General features: G+C 33.2%; 1 protein-coding gene across 1 annotated transcript in view; it reads right to left on the reverse strand.

Annotated features, from left to right (window-relative positions):
* Positions 1–11,947: 11,947 nt before the first annotated feature.
* Positions 11,948–15,516, reverse strand: part of LOC149900603 (neural cell adhesion molecule 1-like) — a 73,923-nt gene continuing 70,354 nt past the window's right edge. Inside the window, exons 15-18 of the mRNA XM_090112224.1 lie at positions 13,359–13,607; positions 12,623–12,694; positions 12,474–12,550; positions 11,948–12,401 (exon numbers count right to left, since the gene is read on the reverse strand). Coding sequence (XP_089968350.1) covers positions 12,093–12,401; positions 12,474–12,550; positions 12,623–12,694; positions 13,359–13,607 — 707 coding nt within the window. The 3' untranslated portion in view covers positions 11,948–12,092. The remainder of the gene's footprint in view (positions 12,402–12,473; positions 12,551–12,622; positions 12,695–13,358; positions 13,608–15,516) is intronic.

A 15,516-nucleotide genomic window follows, 5' to 3' on the forward strand; every position in this document is an offset into this window, starting at 1 on the left:
GGAATTAAATTTGCCGGGAGCTCGTCAGCTACATTTTGTCCGGGATAAATTGGAATCAGGCTACATTGTATGAAAGTTGTGTATTCATAATTTGAGCATAAAAGTATATTTATTGCCCAAAAAGTTGGAGTCCTTTAATATCCATCAATTAAGAAGCTTTTGAGTTGGACAGCTCATTGAGTAGTTCCACGTATCGCATCTATCAGATTGAATCGCAAAATGTGAAAAGATACAAATTTGCCTCGTTAGCGTTTTATTAAGATTACAGAAAACGCTTAAAATTATATCCCACTTAATGAGGACTTTTTTTTTCACGACGATTTCATTTGAGAATTTCTTTATTTAAAACATTTAAAACATGGTACCTGTAGTTTTATTTTTATTTCAAAATAGTAAGATAAGCAAAATCATAAAATACCTCGAAAAGCTCAAGTGCGTTTCCCGCTAAGTGTGTAATCGGCTTAAAGTTGTATGAAACGTTTATACCTACTTGTAAAGTTCTAACTAGAGTGATGAAGTCAGCCCGGGTATTACACAAATTAAGGCAAACGACAGTGTGTTCCAGGCTTTACTTAGCGATTGCTTGTCAAGCGCTGTTTACCAAGTACAAGCTTTTAACCTAAGTGCTGATGAGACTTAATGTTGCTAGAAACATCTTTATTGTTTACGACTTATTAAAGCGCTGATGAAAATTTGATTTCGCTAAGGCCGTGCGGCGGGAACTTGGCAAAGTATCGCATGATTCGGTTTCGAGAAGCGAAGACTTAATACTGAATTATTATCTTCTTTACACTTTTATTTTAACTAACGAACAATGTTTGGTCTTCTGGTAAACAGAGCGAGAAGCATTAAAAATATTATTGGTTATATTTTGCTGTTTAATGCAATACAAAAAAGTGAATCATTAAATTAGTAAAAGTTTTTAATACAATTTGGAAATTTATGCATTTATAATAAATGCTTACTTAGTTAATAAATGGTTATTACATTATACTCTAAAAACACCTATAAAGTTCATTTTATATAAAAACAACCTTTCTCTAATATTAATACAGCGTAAAATAATGAAACTGATTACAAGGCTCGTCAAATATGCTGAATAATAAACACGCTCGTAAACACAAGTTGATATTACAACAGGATGTGGTGGGGATTAGAATTCGTATATTGGCAGCGTTTGTTCCCTGCTGGGAGGGTTCTCGTAAAGGCCCGACAATATTTTCCAATTATTGACTCCGCTATATTGTGCCAAGAGATGCTTAGTGGTTATTACGACATCACAGATACTACAAGTGGTTCATATTTCTTTTTTATCTGTGCTTCACGGTGTAACGCTTTTAATAGCCGCAGTAAATAGTTTACACTGCGTTGTTTTTATATTGGCTCATCTTTTTGAATGCGCTCGAATAAAACGAAGTTTAAACGTCCGCGTCGGTGTAAGATTATAGTCTAGGTTATACAATAGTACCTATGTAATGTTGCCGTAAAAATGAAATAAAACTTGCGCTTCTAGTGGTATAAGGAAAGATTTTATTTTAAGTCCATAACTGTTTAAAATATTTGTTGTTAATCGTCATTTACAAGTAGGCAGGCTGAAGATAAAAAATAAAATTAAATCAAATTTTATCGTAATACTAGCTTTCCGCCGGTGGCTCCGCCCGCGGTTTCAAAGAAAAACTCGCATAGTTCCCGTTCCCGTGGAATTTCCAGGATACAACCTATCCTATATTACTCGTGGATAATGCAGCTTTCGAATGGTGAAAGAATTTTTAAAAGCGGTCCAGTAGTTTATGAGCCTATTCATTACAATCAAACAAACAAAGTTTTCCTCTTTATAATATTAGTGTAGATGTGAGCTATCTAACAACATTTCACAGGCTTACTTAAATCGGTATCTGCATTTAAAATGTATTAGTATATTAGTTATATCATTTAATGATTATAAACCCTAAAACAAAATATGTTATGTTTAAGTACCAAATCACAAACTAAACGTAACAATAAACGCGGTTCCTCTTAATGCTAACTGAATAAATACACACAGAGAATGTGTTTGTTTGAGTACGTGCTATAACGTAACTCGTTAGAAATGGCTGCCTAATGAGCTGATGATATGTAACTTTAATTCGCATGTTATTGTTTGTTAATTTAATGTCTTAATGTTGGACAAACGCCAGTGCGGCGCAGCCTAAAGTTCAACGATAGTGTCTACAAAATAGGCGTGTACTTGGCAGAGAAATTTCCGAGCGAGCCGCCGGAGGATCCGACTCTATAATACGTAAATAATCGTCAAGAACACTCCATAACTTTCTAATTGCTTTTTACCTCGATGGGTCCATGCTTTTAGTCAGATTGCTTATTTTGTTAATGAACTTCGACGATTCAAAACTTTTTACATTTTGCTATGGTATTTAAATATGAAAATTGTGAAATTATTTTTAAAGCTTTATTCTCGTAATTTAGTGATTCAAAATGTTTGCTTATTTCGGTGCTTAAGTTTTTGAAGTATTCCTGATAAAACAGATTAGCTTTATGCGTAAAATTATATTACTGTGAGGTTTTCAGAGTAAACAAGACGATTGTGAAAAAAGCGAAGTGTAATTAGATTGTTACTTCGCGTCTACGAATGCAAGCCGGCATAAAGTTTTATTGAAAAATGTTGCGGTATGATTCAGAGTCAGGTAACATTTCGGACATGTAAAGGCGCGTTGTACAAAAGAATTTCAATTTGGTACCGAATCGCGCAACCCTTTTCAACTTTACAAAGTAATTTCCTGACGCGAAATTGATTCGTTGGCTTCGTGGTTTTTGTTTGGTGTGGCGACCGCGATTTTAATTAAAGTAGGAAAAAATGTTACCTTGTTATGCTCCTCGTTTGCTGACAACCACTTTTCACTACGAAACGGTTTGTTAGCGCTCGTCCTCCGAAACGGCAGACGGATGGTCGATAAAACGAGATGAATAGGCGCACCACTACACGGCCGGCCCTAAAAACGTCGATAAATTACCTAGTAATAGTCTTGCTTAAGTAAAACCGATTTGATGCTCCCCGCCGTAATGGTCAGCTTTCCTCCAATCCCATTAAATAAAAATAATGACCTAATAACTTGTTGATTATATTGCCGTGTAATTTCTTTTATAACGTTTATATTATCTAATTTTGATAATAATGGCTGCCGTAATTTAGTCCGAATTTATTTGCATTAGCGTTAAATAATGTAGATGGTGAAAAAGATACTTCATCGTTGGATCCTTTTATAGCAAAACGAGCGCGTTTTAAAGAGATGTAGTAAGAACTATTCTGCCTAGTATTTTGAATCGAACTGTACACAGTATGAATGTCAAGTTACTATTTAAGAAAGCCTTAGGGTATGATTTAATATAACATTTGGTGGAAACTCCGTTTGGAGTGACGTTAATATGACAAATAATTTCCAACGAAGCCTACCTTCGGTGTGCCGCGGAAATGCGTTGAATATGCTAATAATTTCCCCTGTGCTTTCCTTGCCAGTTTCATACTTGCTTCCGTCACTTAAAGTTAGGAATACTTTTGAATTTCAATATTTTAACGTTGAAATTGGATCGACTAGCGGATAAAGTTCGTCTAATTTGGATAAGTAATTTTTGCTTAAATTTTATCAAATTTATTTTATGAAATGAATAGAATATTTTTTTATTGGTAGGCCACATATTATTATGTGGCCACAGGTTATTATAAAAAATAAAAAATAATAAGTTATGTGGCGTTTGGTATAAAATATTACAGCTCTACCTCTATATGTATAGATGAAAAAACTGGTTTTACATAAATAACAGCAATGTTAATAATATTACTTGAAAACAAAACACTTTTAAAACTTGTATCCAAAAGTAACGATAATATTCGCACAGGCACATATTAAGCTTTCGATTTCACCTGAAGCTATGTAAGTAGAAAAGTAAATTCCTTAAGAGGCTATAACTAAAGATTAGACCAATTCTGTGCCATATCCACCTAGTGTGCGACCCATTTATAGGAGGAGCGTAGTAAATGGCTTTCTGAACACGGCGACAACTTTAGGAACATTTTAAACAATAATTTATTATAAAAATTGTCATAAAATGACAATTTCAACGAATATTAGCTTTTCATTTGTATCCAGTGATTGGAATCGAACCCGGTGTCCTATACGTTTTAAGTAGTCCATGAATAACAAAATGCAACTTATTTCTCATATGTTTATTTTAAAATAAATTCATCCGCTTTGCCGTGCTATCACCATTCTTGTATACTGCTGATATTGTGAACGCTGCCTAATATTAGTCCTTGTGGCTAGGCTCTCCTTTGCTCTTAGTATAGGGATACAACTTTTATACGTTTTTTATAGAATGCAATGTAGATTTTTACAGTGTGGAACAAACATAAAATTACTTTACTTTTGAAGTCGTTGTAAATAAATGTGTACCGTGAAATTGGATCGTTTGTATAATTATTGTGCTTTGTATTGCTGAAGAGGTATCTTTTACAGGTTTTATTAGGTTTTCAAGTGCTTTATATTTTTCTCCATGAATTAAAAATACTGTTAAAGATATCATTGTTTTGTTTTTTGCACTCTCCTATATTAGTTGGTCTATGGAAGTAAAATATGTTTTAATTACTGTATATTTATGACATTCAATAGAAAGCCACCCGACTCTATTTTTATAACATTAGTCTCATAACCAAATAAACCATAGTAAACACAATAAATATTAACTTTTCCGGCAATATTATGATCAAGTTAATCGGATGTTCAAATAGCAATTTTCCGGGCGTGTCGCCCCTGCGTACCATGTTACTTATTATATTGGTTATCTACCCCACTCTATTATGGAGACGTCACCATATTATGGAATGATGACCCCGCTACTGAATTCCGGACACATGTTTTGCTTTAATTCCGTCCTTGTTTTGGAAAATACGCATTTTTATCATTCATTTCCTTACGACGAAAAATCATGGAACATCATAGAATTCGTTTTATAGAAATAAATAATTGGATGCGTATTTCATAGAATTCATAATGATGTAGAAACGCACTTTTTATACGAGATTTTTTGTTGCTTTGAGTAATTAAATAAAAATGGCCCAGCGTTGGAATAAGAGTTTATGCAATTTTTCAACTGCCATGTTATATTTATGCTGAGCTAAGTAACATTTATGTAAAAAAAAAAATCAAATTTTCTGTCAATATTTAAAGCTTTGATATCTAATAAGCAATAAATTTAACTTATATACCTACCTTTTAGATTTGGGTCATGACATAGTTTAATATCACAACTAGTAAATATTTAACTATAAGCATTATATAATTTTAAATTACATTATGCTTAGTAATTCTAAATCTAATGAAACCGATTTGATTAAAATTGTTCACGCGAGCTTATTATCTATAATTATGCCAATTAATATAATTCAATTCAATCATCTCGATAGATTTGAGCTATTGAATTATAATGGATATTGGAATGTTAAGTTTAATGTGAACGTCAAGTGCAACGCCGCGACTTCGCCCGTGGTACCTACATATCTAAAAGTGAAATGATTTTTGAAATAGGTTCACTTAGTAGGTTCAACAGTCCCTAGATTAGCGCGTTTGAATAAAAAGACTCTTCCACTTTATATCATTAGTACATACGTATAAGAACAACGTGTAATAATAGTTTTAAACGATTTGTAAATATTTCTAACACAAAGCGTTAAAACGGGTTGAGCTTTTGAAGGAATCTAGAACAAGGACGGAATTCTATGACACGGTAGGGCAAAATTATGATTGCGTTCAGAAAATTACGTTATTGTTGGATACAAATTGTTGGATCGAGAGACATTCGTAGACATTCCTTCGGAAATAATAATAAAACATTGTGCCGTCTTTCACGTAAGGGGTACGCAGAAGGGTTGCCAGTTATGTAGAAGTAGCGAATGTAATGCAACTCTGTTATAAATTTGTTTAATTTGGGTAAATACTTAAGCCTTGTAAACTCTAAAGGAGGGAACTACTAGGTACGTACTAATTAATTATTTAACTAGTAACGTACTAATTACCGAATAAACGATCTAGGGATTTTCAGATTGAACAGGTACCAAATTTTTCAATAATTGTGTTCGTGTTTGAAACAATATAGTTAATGCCATAGCCTATTTTACAGACTCTAACCATCAGAACAAGCTATATAATCTATGCAAAGAAAAACAAATAACCGTACGTTGCAATCCCGAATCGATTCAATTGCTGAGGTACGAAATACTCGATGTATAAGTGAACGAGCCTAGCAATGTGGCCTTCAAATCAAACAAGTGTTCGTAGCGATTCGCTTTGCAGTTTGTCTGGATACATGCAATGAATGAGAGTGCTTTTTTTAACCATTTTTGTATGCTCCTAATCGAAATACACTCACGTTTTTAATAGCTTCACATTGAATTGACAGAAATAATAGCAATTGATTTTTTATTATTACGGTGCTTATGTTAAACTAGAGGCATATTTTCAAATATCAGGTATCACCGCTCTAAATTGCATCATTTAGATGCAATTTAGAGCGGTGAAAAGATAATCGACATGCGACTCTAATGCTGCATTTAGTCTTATTTTTATGACATGTTTGAATCAGGATAGCTATAGAATTCTGCTCGTTCATGAAGAACAATTTAAAAGTAATAACTTAGGGCATAATTCAGATTAAATCAATTTGCTGAATGTAGAACCATGTAGAACTATCGTGTATCGACACAATAACTAAACGCTTTCCTGTACAGCACTAATTTCCAATTTGGGAACTTTTATAATTATTCCATTAATAAAATCGTTTCGGGATTAATCAAAACACGCAGGTGGAATAAGGTTTTCTTTTCGTTTTCCCAATTACATATTATATATCATAATAAGCGGTGTTATTGGCTCAAACACGGAATTCGCTCGTAACACCTCTACTCGGGGCTATTGTAGTCAAAGGGCCTAAAAATAACATGTGATTTATGTATTTTAGTATGGCACATTTGGTATATATGATGCGAGATCGTTTTCTATGAGTATCAATTATGATGAGATTTATAAATGCAATTAGACAGGAACTTTATGAAAGCATTTAAATCAAATAAATGTTATTGTTAATATTGCAATCACAAAGTAACTTAATTAGTCTCAAGTCTCAAGTACTTTTGCTGTACTATTAAGTGAAGAAACAATTGCAACACACTGAGAATAAAACGTAAACCTGCTAAATGTTATATTGAATTAGAGAGAAATAAACAAATTATCGTCGTGGGGTTGTAGTAGTGGCGTGATTTCCATGCGTCGAGCGTAGAGATTAAATGGTCCCTGAAACGCTTGTTAAATATTCAGAGTGGGGTTAACAGATATTGAGGGAAATGCTTGATAATGTTCAAAGGAGTCTGTTTATTGTTAGCTATGTATCTTTGTTAGATCGGATTATAAACAAATGCGAGAATATTTCATTCATGTTTAAAAATATATTGTGTATTTTAAATGCATGCATCCGGAACAAATTCATTTTTCATTTGGGCACAATACTACTGCATGTATCTATTTGATAAGGATTCAATAAACCGAACTGTATTGTTTAGCGTAGTTAGGTATTATTTTGCGAATCCTTTCAACTGTAAAGTTAGAGCTCTACGGACCAACAATAAAATGAATAAAAACAATTTGTTGCGAATTTTATTGGATTTTATTATCATCGGAAAAAATGTGTACGAACTTTATAAAGGGTAGATTTAATATATTATGTTTATGTGGTATATTATTATTTTTCTGCATTTTGACGATTCAAAAGTGCTTCGAAATGAAGTCTAATAGAAATGTTTACATTTGTGTTTACGACAGCGTTGTACATATTTAATACATAAGAGTTATGGAACATCTCAATGGTTCAAGTTTGCCTTTAATATACATAGCTAGTATGATTCTGGCAATTGTCACATGCACGTGTTTACAGAAGCTGAGTCGCAGTTTACCTGCACTCGGCTTTGTTGCTGGAGTGGGTCACAATGAAAGCCCCCACCGGGCCTTTGTCTCAGCTAAACTCGACCACACTGGCTTTACTAAACTTACGCTTCTATATCCTCGTGAAAACAATTATCAACTGAAATATATTTGGGTAAATTATATTTGAAATGTTTCCAATAAACAACATTCAATTTACATTCAAAGACATAGCGTATTTTTTTATAAGTGGTGAGTAAAATATTTTATTGTTTCAACCAAAGAATAAAATACAACACAAAATTTAACAAACATGTTTTTATAGACCTCTTTCTTATATTTAATCCAAGAAACACTGTGTAACTTTATCTCATAATGTTATATTACGCTGAAAATGTTTCATTAAATGATTAGAATATCGTGCTTCCTTTATGAGCGCAAACCCAGAACCGAGAACGTAAGTTATTATAATTTAATTATCATTATAGAGATTACATCTGTCGTTTCAGGACTCGTTTTATGAACGCTCGTAATTCATTCATTTTTATCTTCTTTCACACTCCCAATAATATTGACACGGAATAGAATATTTAAGTCTTGTAGCCAAAATTACCGCTGTAGACGCCCGGTCTCGTTGAATTATTCATCGTCCCGTATATAATTAGCCCTGAGTATCGTCTAACGTAGACAATTTAAGTTCGACAGTCTATTTGTTTGAGCCTTGTCAATATTTGAGACCCGCGGTGAACGGTTGCGACTTACAATTCGTATAAATCGTAGATTTTTCCAATTTATTCCTGAGATTGGATATCGGAAATTTGAATTAGCGATTATTAAGTTTATACGTACAGTTTTGTTTTTCTGAGAGACATATTCCAATGATTGAAAGTAAATTATAGATTTGTTTGACAACTTTACAAAAATGTAAAAGATAATATTTTATTTTAGCCAAGGATAGCATAATGTTGAAACCATATTATTGCTTCAATGTGTATTTTGTTAACTATTGATTGGGTGATATAGACCGGGAGATACTGACACAAAATTTCGAGTCATTTGTAACAGGATGGCGGTTCCACAGGGGTCTTAGTACGCAATAACAAAAAGAAAAACGATGGTGTGAACACTGGTACCGGCGGCTTAGTCGCGTGGGCGTTAGTCGAACTCGTCGTAAAAATAGCGAAAGTCAAACGATTTGTAACACAAAAATTTTAGAATTTACCGATAGCCCATAAAAAAGAAGTAGGCGGTAGTGTCATGCCATACTTTTCCGGTGTGACTTACAGCCCGCCATACCGACGCAAATGTGTTGATTTAAAAAAAAACAATTCAACCATTTGTACCAGGCTAACTTTTGCACAGGTAACCATCGTCGTGTAGCCATTTACGAAAATCACCGTACCATACTTTTCGGACGATTCCAAATGGTCGCCATACCGCCGAAAATCTGCAAAAAATTTTTTTTTCGCCAAACTTTTTGTACCAGTATTGCATTTGGATTTTTGGAGAGTATTTGATAAAATGTGACCATTATTATATTTGCCATACTTCTAGTAGGGGGAAAAAGTGCTGCCATACTTCATAAATAAATTTATTATTAATTTATAGAAGTGAAGATTTCTACCACCTAGATCTTTGAAATTTTGTATTTATATTTGTTGAACCTCAAACTTATAGGATAGATTAATGCCATACTGTTACAAATCGTTCAAAATACGAATAAAATCGTACAATAAAAAAAAATCTTATACACATTCGCCACCTCCCACAGGTATGGCATTATCACACTTCTATTTATAATCATTCAGGAATTGTTGAAAAAAAATTTAGGGTGTTACAAATGGTTCGGCGAAAAAAAAAATTTGCAGATTTTCGGCGGTATGGCGACCATTTGGAATCGTCCGAAAAGTATGGCATGGCGATTTTCGTAAATGGCTGCACAACGATGGTTACCTGTGCAAAAGTTAGCCTGGTACAAATGGTTGAATTGTTTTTTTTAAATCAACACATTCGCGTCGGTATGGCGGGCTGTAAGTCACACCGGAAAAGTATGGCATGACACTACCGCCTACTTCTTTTTTATGGGCTATCGGTAAATTCTAAAATTTTTGTGTTACAAATCGTTTGACTTCGCTATTTTTCCGACGAGTTCGACTAACGTCCACGCGACTAAGCCGCCAGTACCAGTGTTCACACCATCGTTTTTATTTTTGTCATTGCGTACTAAGACCCCTGTGGAACCGCCATCCTGTTACAAATGACTCGAAATTTTGTGTCAGTATCTCCCGGTCTAATATATTTTATTGAGATAAAAACTTTAGATATTGGCATAAAGTAACATTATTGAAATGCAGTCTAGACGACATTAAATTTATAGTAGGTACGTAGAAAAGTTATTGAAATAATATGACACTTTATCTTTTTGTAACTGGTGTATGGAGATTGGTGTTTTTCCAATATAATATTCAAAACCACCTGATAAAACAATATCAAAGCGTTGTGTTTGGCCACAGAGTATAAAGGACCTGGAAAAATATGACTTTATTGTTGTCTGGATAACAAAATATTTTTCTGAAATGGCATCGCTTGGTATGATAACTTAATTTGGGTAAATTTGGCTTAGAAATAAGACGGGTTGTGTTTCAATGACTTGAATATTAAAACTAATATAGAAAACTGGGTCATAAAATATGTGAGTTTGTTTTTATGTTTTCTTAAAGTAAAGGAATACAATAGAATGAAAATGAAAGATAATCTGTTTTGTAAAAAGGTTTATTTATTTACCGAATATAAAATTACCATCAGATAGTTAGGACCGCATAAAATCGTTACTGACGACTACAACAAATATGGTTCGACTTAATCCAGGACATTAAACTCTATATAGAATCAACACAAATAAAAACATTTAGGCATTTATCTTATAAAATGGCACTACCTAATTTAGGTAAATATATACATTTCACAAAGAAACAACAAAAGCTCCCATCGCTACAACTTTACATTTTTATACACTTACACTTATTCGTATTTACACACACAACCGATTTATTTTAAATAAATATAAATTCTACAAGCCATTATAGCTACAATTTATGTAAGGAAAACTTAATATTAATTGAGACATTACATTGAAGTATTTACAAAATGTACAGTTTTTACAAATCTCTCTATTAAAATTAATACTTATAATTACGCTAGCTTTCAATAATACAACTGCCTAATATAAAATGTGTATTGAAATTTTAAAGATTTCATCATAAATGCAAAGATAAAATACATTTTTTTTTAAACGATAAACTTACATTTTATTTTATAAAAACGCTTTTAATTTGATGGAATGCAGTCATAAAATCAATTTTAATTTCTTGAAATGCGTTCAGCTTTATGAAATAATGGTAAGACATTTTTTGAGCAAAATTGTAAAATATTATTAGTTGCCTGCTCTTTGACCGATATAATATAACATATTGTTTACATTAAATAAGATTTTATAACACAATAAGATTATTATAATTGTAAACAGCACGTGAAAAAAGTATAATGAAATACACGAGCTTAATTTTTTCTTAAATTATTTTTTACAATTCTAATTCTTTTGTAAACAGCACGTGAAAAAAGTATAATGAAATACCTACACGAGCTTAATTTTTTCTTAAATTATTTTTTACAATTCTAATTCTTTCTATAGGAAAATTTGTATTGTCTAAGACTCGTCAATAAATTAATAATTTTGGCCGAAATTCTTTATGGCAGTTACTGTTACTGAATACATACTAATTACATAGTTAGGCTTTTTACAAATTATATACTTTAAACAATGTACATAATGTGATAAAATCATATAATACATTTGCCTAATTTGTAGATTCAATCAAAAGGAGAGAATCTTAAATCAATTGTTTGTGAAGATAATAATTCCGCTAAGATTTCTACAATTCTAAATAAACGGTAACTTCGCTTGAATCATTCATAAAACAAAACGTTTCGAGGATTCCATGAATCAATCAAACTAATATTTATTTTATTACTCGGCTGAGTCATAAAATATGGACAATTTATGAGAGTCGTACGGAGTCAGCTAGGAAAAGAAGTTAGGCCAAAGGTTTTAAGCGTTTATTCTATAAGTTTTTACACACAGCTCTCGGGGCCCGGCAAGTTTTCAGCTAAAACGTGTTCTCTTCTCCTCACGTTGGTCTTCCCTTTCCTATGTAAAGTGGAGGTGGCGAGGCTTCCAGAACTTAGAGTCGGGCCACTTAATGCTAAAGTTTGACTTCCAAATGGCGAGCCAACGTTGCCGTTTGGACACACGAAGTTGGGGCTTCCGAGCGTTGGACTTAGGTTCGGTCGGAAGTTATTAGCTAATAGAGGTTGTGATATATTTTGATTTATTGCGTCTTCTTGTCTGCTGATGGGCGTCATGTCGCTGCCGGGCGTGAGCTATAAAGAAACGCAATAATTGTAATTTTAACTATATAAATTAATTTCCAATATCTACTATTGCCAACTTACTTGTTGCGGTCGTCCCGCCGAGTCCAAAAGTGCTAAATCTTCAGCGGAGAATACTGCTCCAGTTTTAGTCCAGTCACCTAGAATATTTTTATAAATTAATTAAAATATTCTTGACATTTTATATTACGAAACAGCCCAAGTTATGGTACCTTTAACTTCCCGCACCGTAGTCCATTCTTCGGAATCCGCGTTCGCCTGAGCGACGTTCTGAGTTTCGCCATCTGAATCAATGTTAAGAAAGCGTGTATTTCCAAGTCTTTTTGCAAAGTCAGCTAAATGAGCGCGATAATGCAGGAGGCGATCAAAAGGGAGGAACGGGACCGTAATATAAACTGGGGCTCGCTATTTTGCCTCTTCTTGCTTGTTTTTCGCCGTACTCGTTTTATTTTTTCGAATAAAGAGCCCGTTTTCGACGGACGAAAACAAGTCTCTCAAATTTTTGTTTAATAAATTCACTGACGCAATTTTATTAGTATCTTTAATGGACTGCTGCGAGAATGTTGCGGTGAAAATACTTAAGTAACGATCTAGGCATACTATAAAACAAATTTCAAATTTCCATTCCGCTATTCTAAGTATGAACTTGAGATGTTGAAATAACCGAGTTATTTAAAATTTTTATTAAAATTGAGCCACTTTGCAAGGTTTTCGGCTCTGAGTACGACTTTTTGCTGAAATTATATATTTTACTTCAATTCAATAATTTTGCGGTTAGTTACTTTTTACGTTACAAGTTTTACTACCAATTGACACTAATTTCGAAAATGCTCTTATAACTACACAATATATTAATTAGAAATATACTACATACTTTATTTTCTAAAAATACTACTTAGCAATTACTACTCTACTGTTTATCAAACTACATCTTCACTTCAACACTACCTGGCGGGTTCAATATATCCGGCTGGGGTTCCTTCGACTCTGAGGGTTTGATGGTATATGCAACAACATATCGTCTTCCACCATCACTAAGTTCCAACATATCTCCCGGCGGGTGCTTGTGCGGCGCGCGGGCGCGGCGACGGCGCGCGAGTAACGCGGCTAGCAGTACTCCACCTAGCGCTAGCAGTGCGCCTAGACCAGCCGCTACTAGGATTCCTAGTGTAGCACCCCCCATGGTGTTCTTGCCATCTGGTTGAAGGAAATAATTGTGTAAAATATTATAATTATACTGCAATCATTGTTACAGTCTTAACATGCCATTACATAGACGTTGTTTTCTTTATTTCTTTATTACGGCGTATTTGATACAATGGTTGAATAATTGAGGGGTTTTATTCATCTACCTATTTGTCCGTAAATAAAACAGATCAGTAATTTCAAGAAGTTATTAAAATACATCTCATAGAATTATAAATAAATAGTAAAGAAACTCTACAAAAAGAAAAAAGGTTAATATCTACGTACTTTTATTTGAATGATCAATTGCATGTCCTATATTCGTATTTCTATAATAGAGAGACTCATGCATCTCTTTTTCAATGTATGTTTATAATATCATTTCTGAATATTATCATACAGCAATATCATCTATTTGAGTAAACGCATAAATACAATATTACTCCCATAAATGAAAAACACGTCTAGCCCGAGGTTGTTCGCAAAAGCTGCGGTTTAGATTATCTGGGAACTTTGGTATATTCCTACTGTATCTTACCGCAAAAGTTCGTTGCACGGTACAAATACGGTACAAACACGATACAGGACAAGCATATTAGTTGGATACGTTAGCGGTCCAGTATGACGTACTTCATTGCTTTAGGCAGTTAGCAATCTTAGCATACGAACATCGTATTGATAGACAAGACTGGAGTAGTTTGAAGTACTGGTAAAAGAACATACAATAAAAATTCACTTCAATATAGCTTTGTTACTGGTGCATTTTCCGATTTTTCGTAAACGTTTGCAACGGTAAAAATAGAGCGGCATTTCTATTCGAATTTTTCAGGTTAATAAAAAATGTAACTGTTGTTTAAGAGTCGACAACAGAGACCAGGCTTTTGTTAGCTTACGAATATGTTACTGGACTGAAATATCACTTTCAACAAATATTTCATATACGCATTTTTTATATGAAACTTATTCGTTGCTATGTTACCTTTCAGAAGTTTTTTTTTGTTCGGGTACCTAAACATTTTTCCATGAAAAATAACTTTTATTCATAACTCGCCTAAAACATTTAAATACAGTCCTTTAAATATAAAATTGTTTAACTCTCAACATAAACATTCTAATTCGCTTAAAAACCGCGATGTGAAATAAAAATTAATGTTATAGAGCAATAGAGCACTTAATCCAATTTTTAGGTTATATTAAAAACTGTGACACCAGCGTTTTGAATAACAATCGTAACATTCCGCGCGCGAGTTCAACAACAGACCACTTAATGAATAACTGACAATTAATTTGTTACAACCACAAAACCTCAATATTTTTAGCTGAAAAGCTTTGAGCTTCGCAATTCCGCGATCGCTTGTTAACGACTTTATTTATTCGATATGATTCTTTAATTATATCTATAAAATAATTATAACCTTCATTAGTTTATAAGTTGAAAGTACTTGTGAGGATGATAAAACAATATTTATTTACTGATCTAATTTCCGGGTCCTGTGAAGCGAATTCCAATTTAGTTTGTTTATTTTTTTTAAACTTTAATAATCTTCACTTTTGTTTGGCTTAGGCCAATTAAAAAAAAATTCATCTGTTAATTAACTGATCGTGTGACAAACTTTGTAAACCAGAAAAGTGTTATAAGTGTATTTTTTTAATCATTGACTGATAATGTTAGCAGAAAGGCACCTTTATATGAATTCTACTAATATTATAAATGCGAAACTTTGTGAGGATGTGTGTGTGTGTTTGTTACTCTTTCACGCAAATACCACTGAGGCACTGAACCGATTACAATGAAATTAAGCACACATATAGAAGGTAACTTGGATTAAACATAGGATTAAACATAGGTTTTATCCCGGACATCCTACGGGAACGGGAACTATGGGGGTTCGAAGCCGCGGGCGGATAGCTAGTACAATAA

Source organism: Colias eurytheme, chromosome 18 (assembly GCF_061535395.1).
Source record: "Colias eurytheme isolate Ceu_HAF_F1 chromosome 18, ilColEury1 Martin Lab GWU primary, whole genome shotgun sequence".
Classification (NCBI taxonomy): Eukaryota; Metazoa; Arthropoda; class Insecta; order Lepidoptera; family Pieridae; genus Colias; species Colias eurytheme.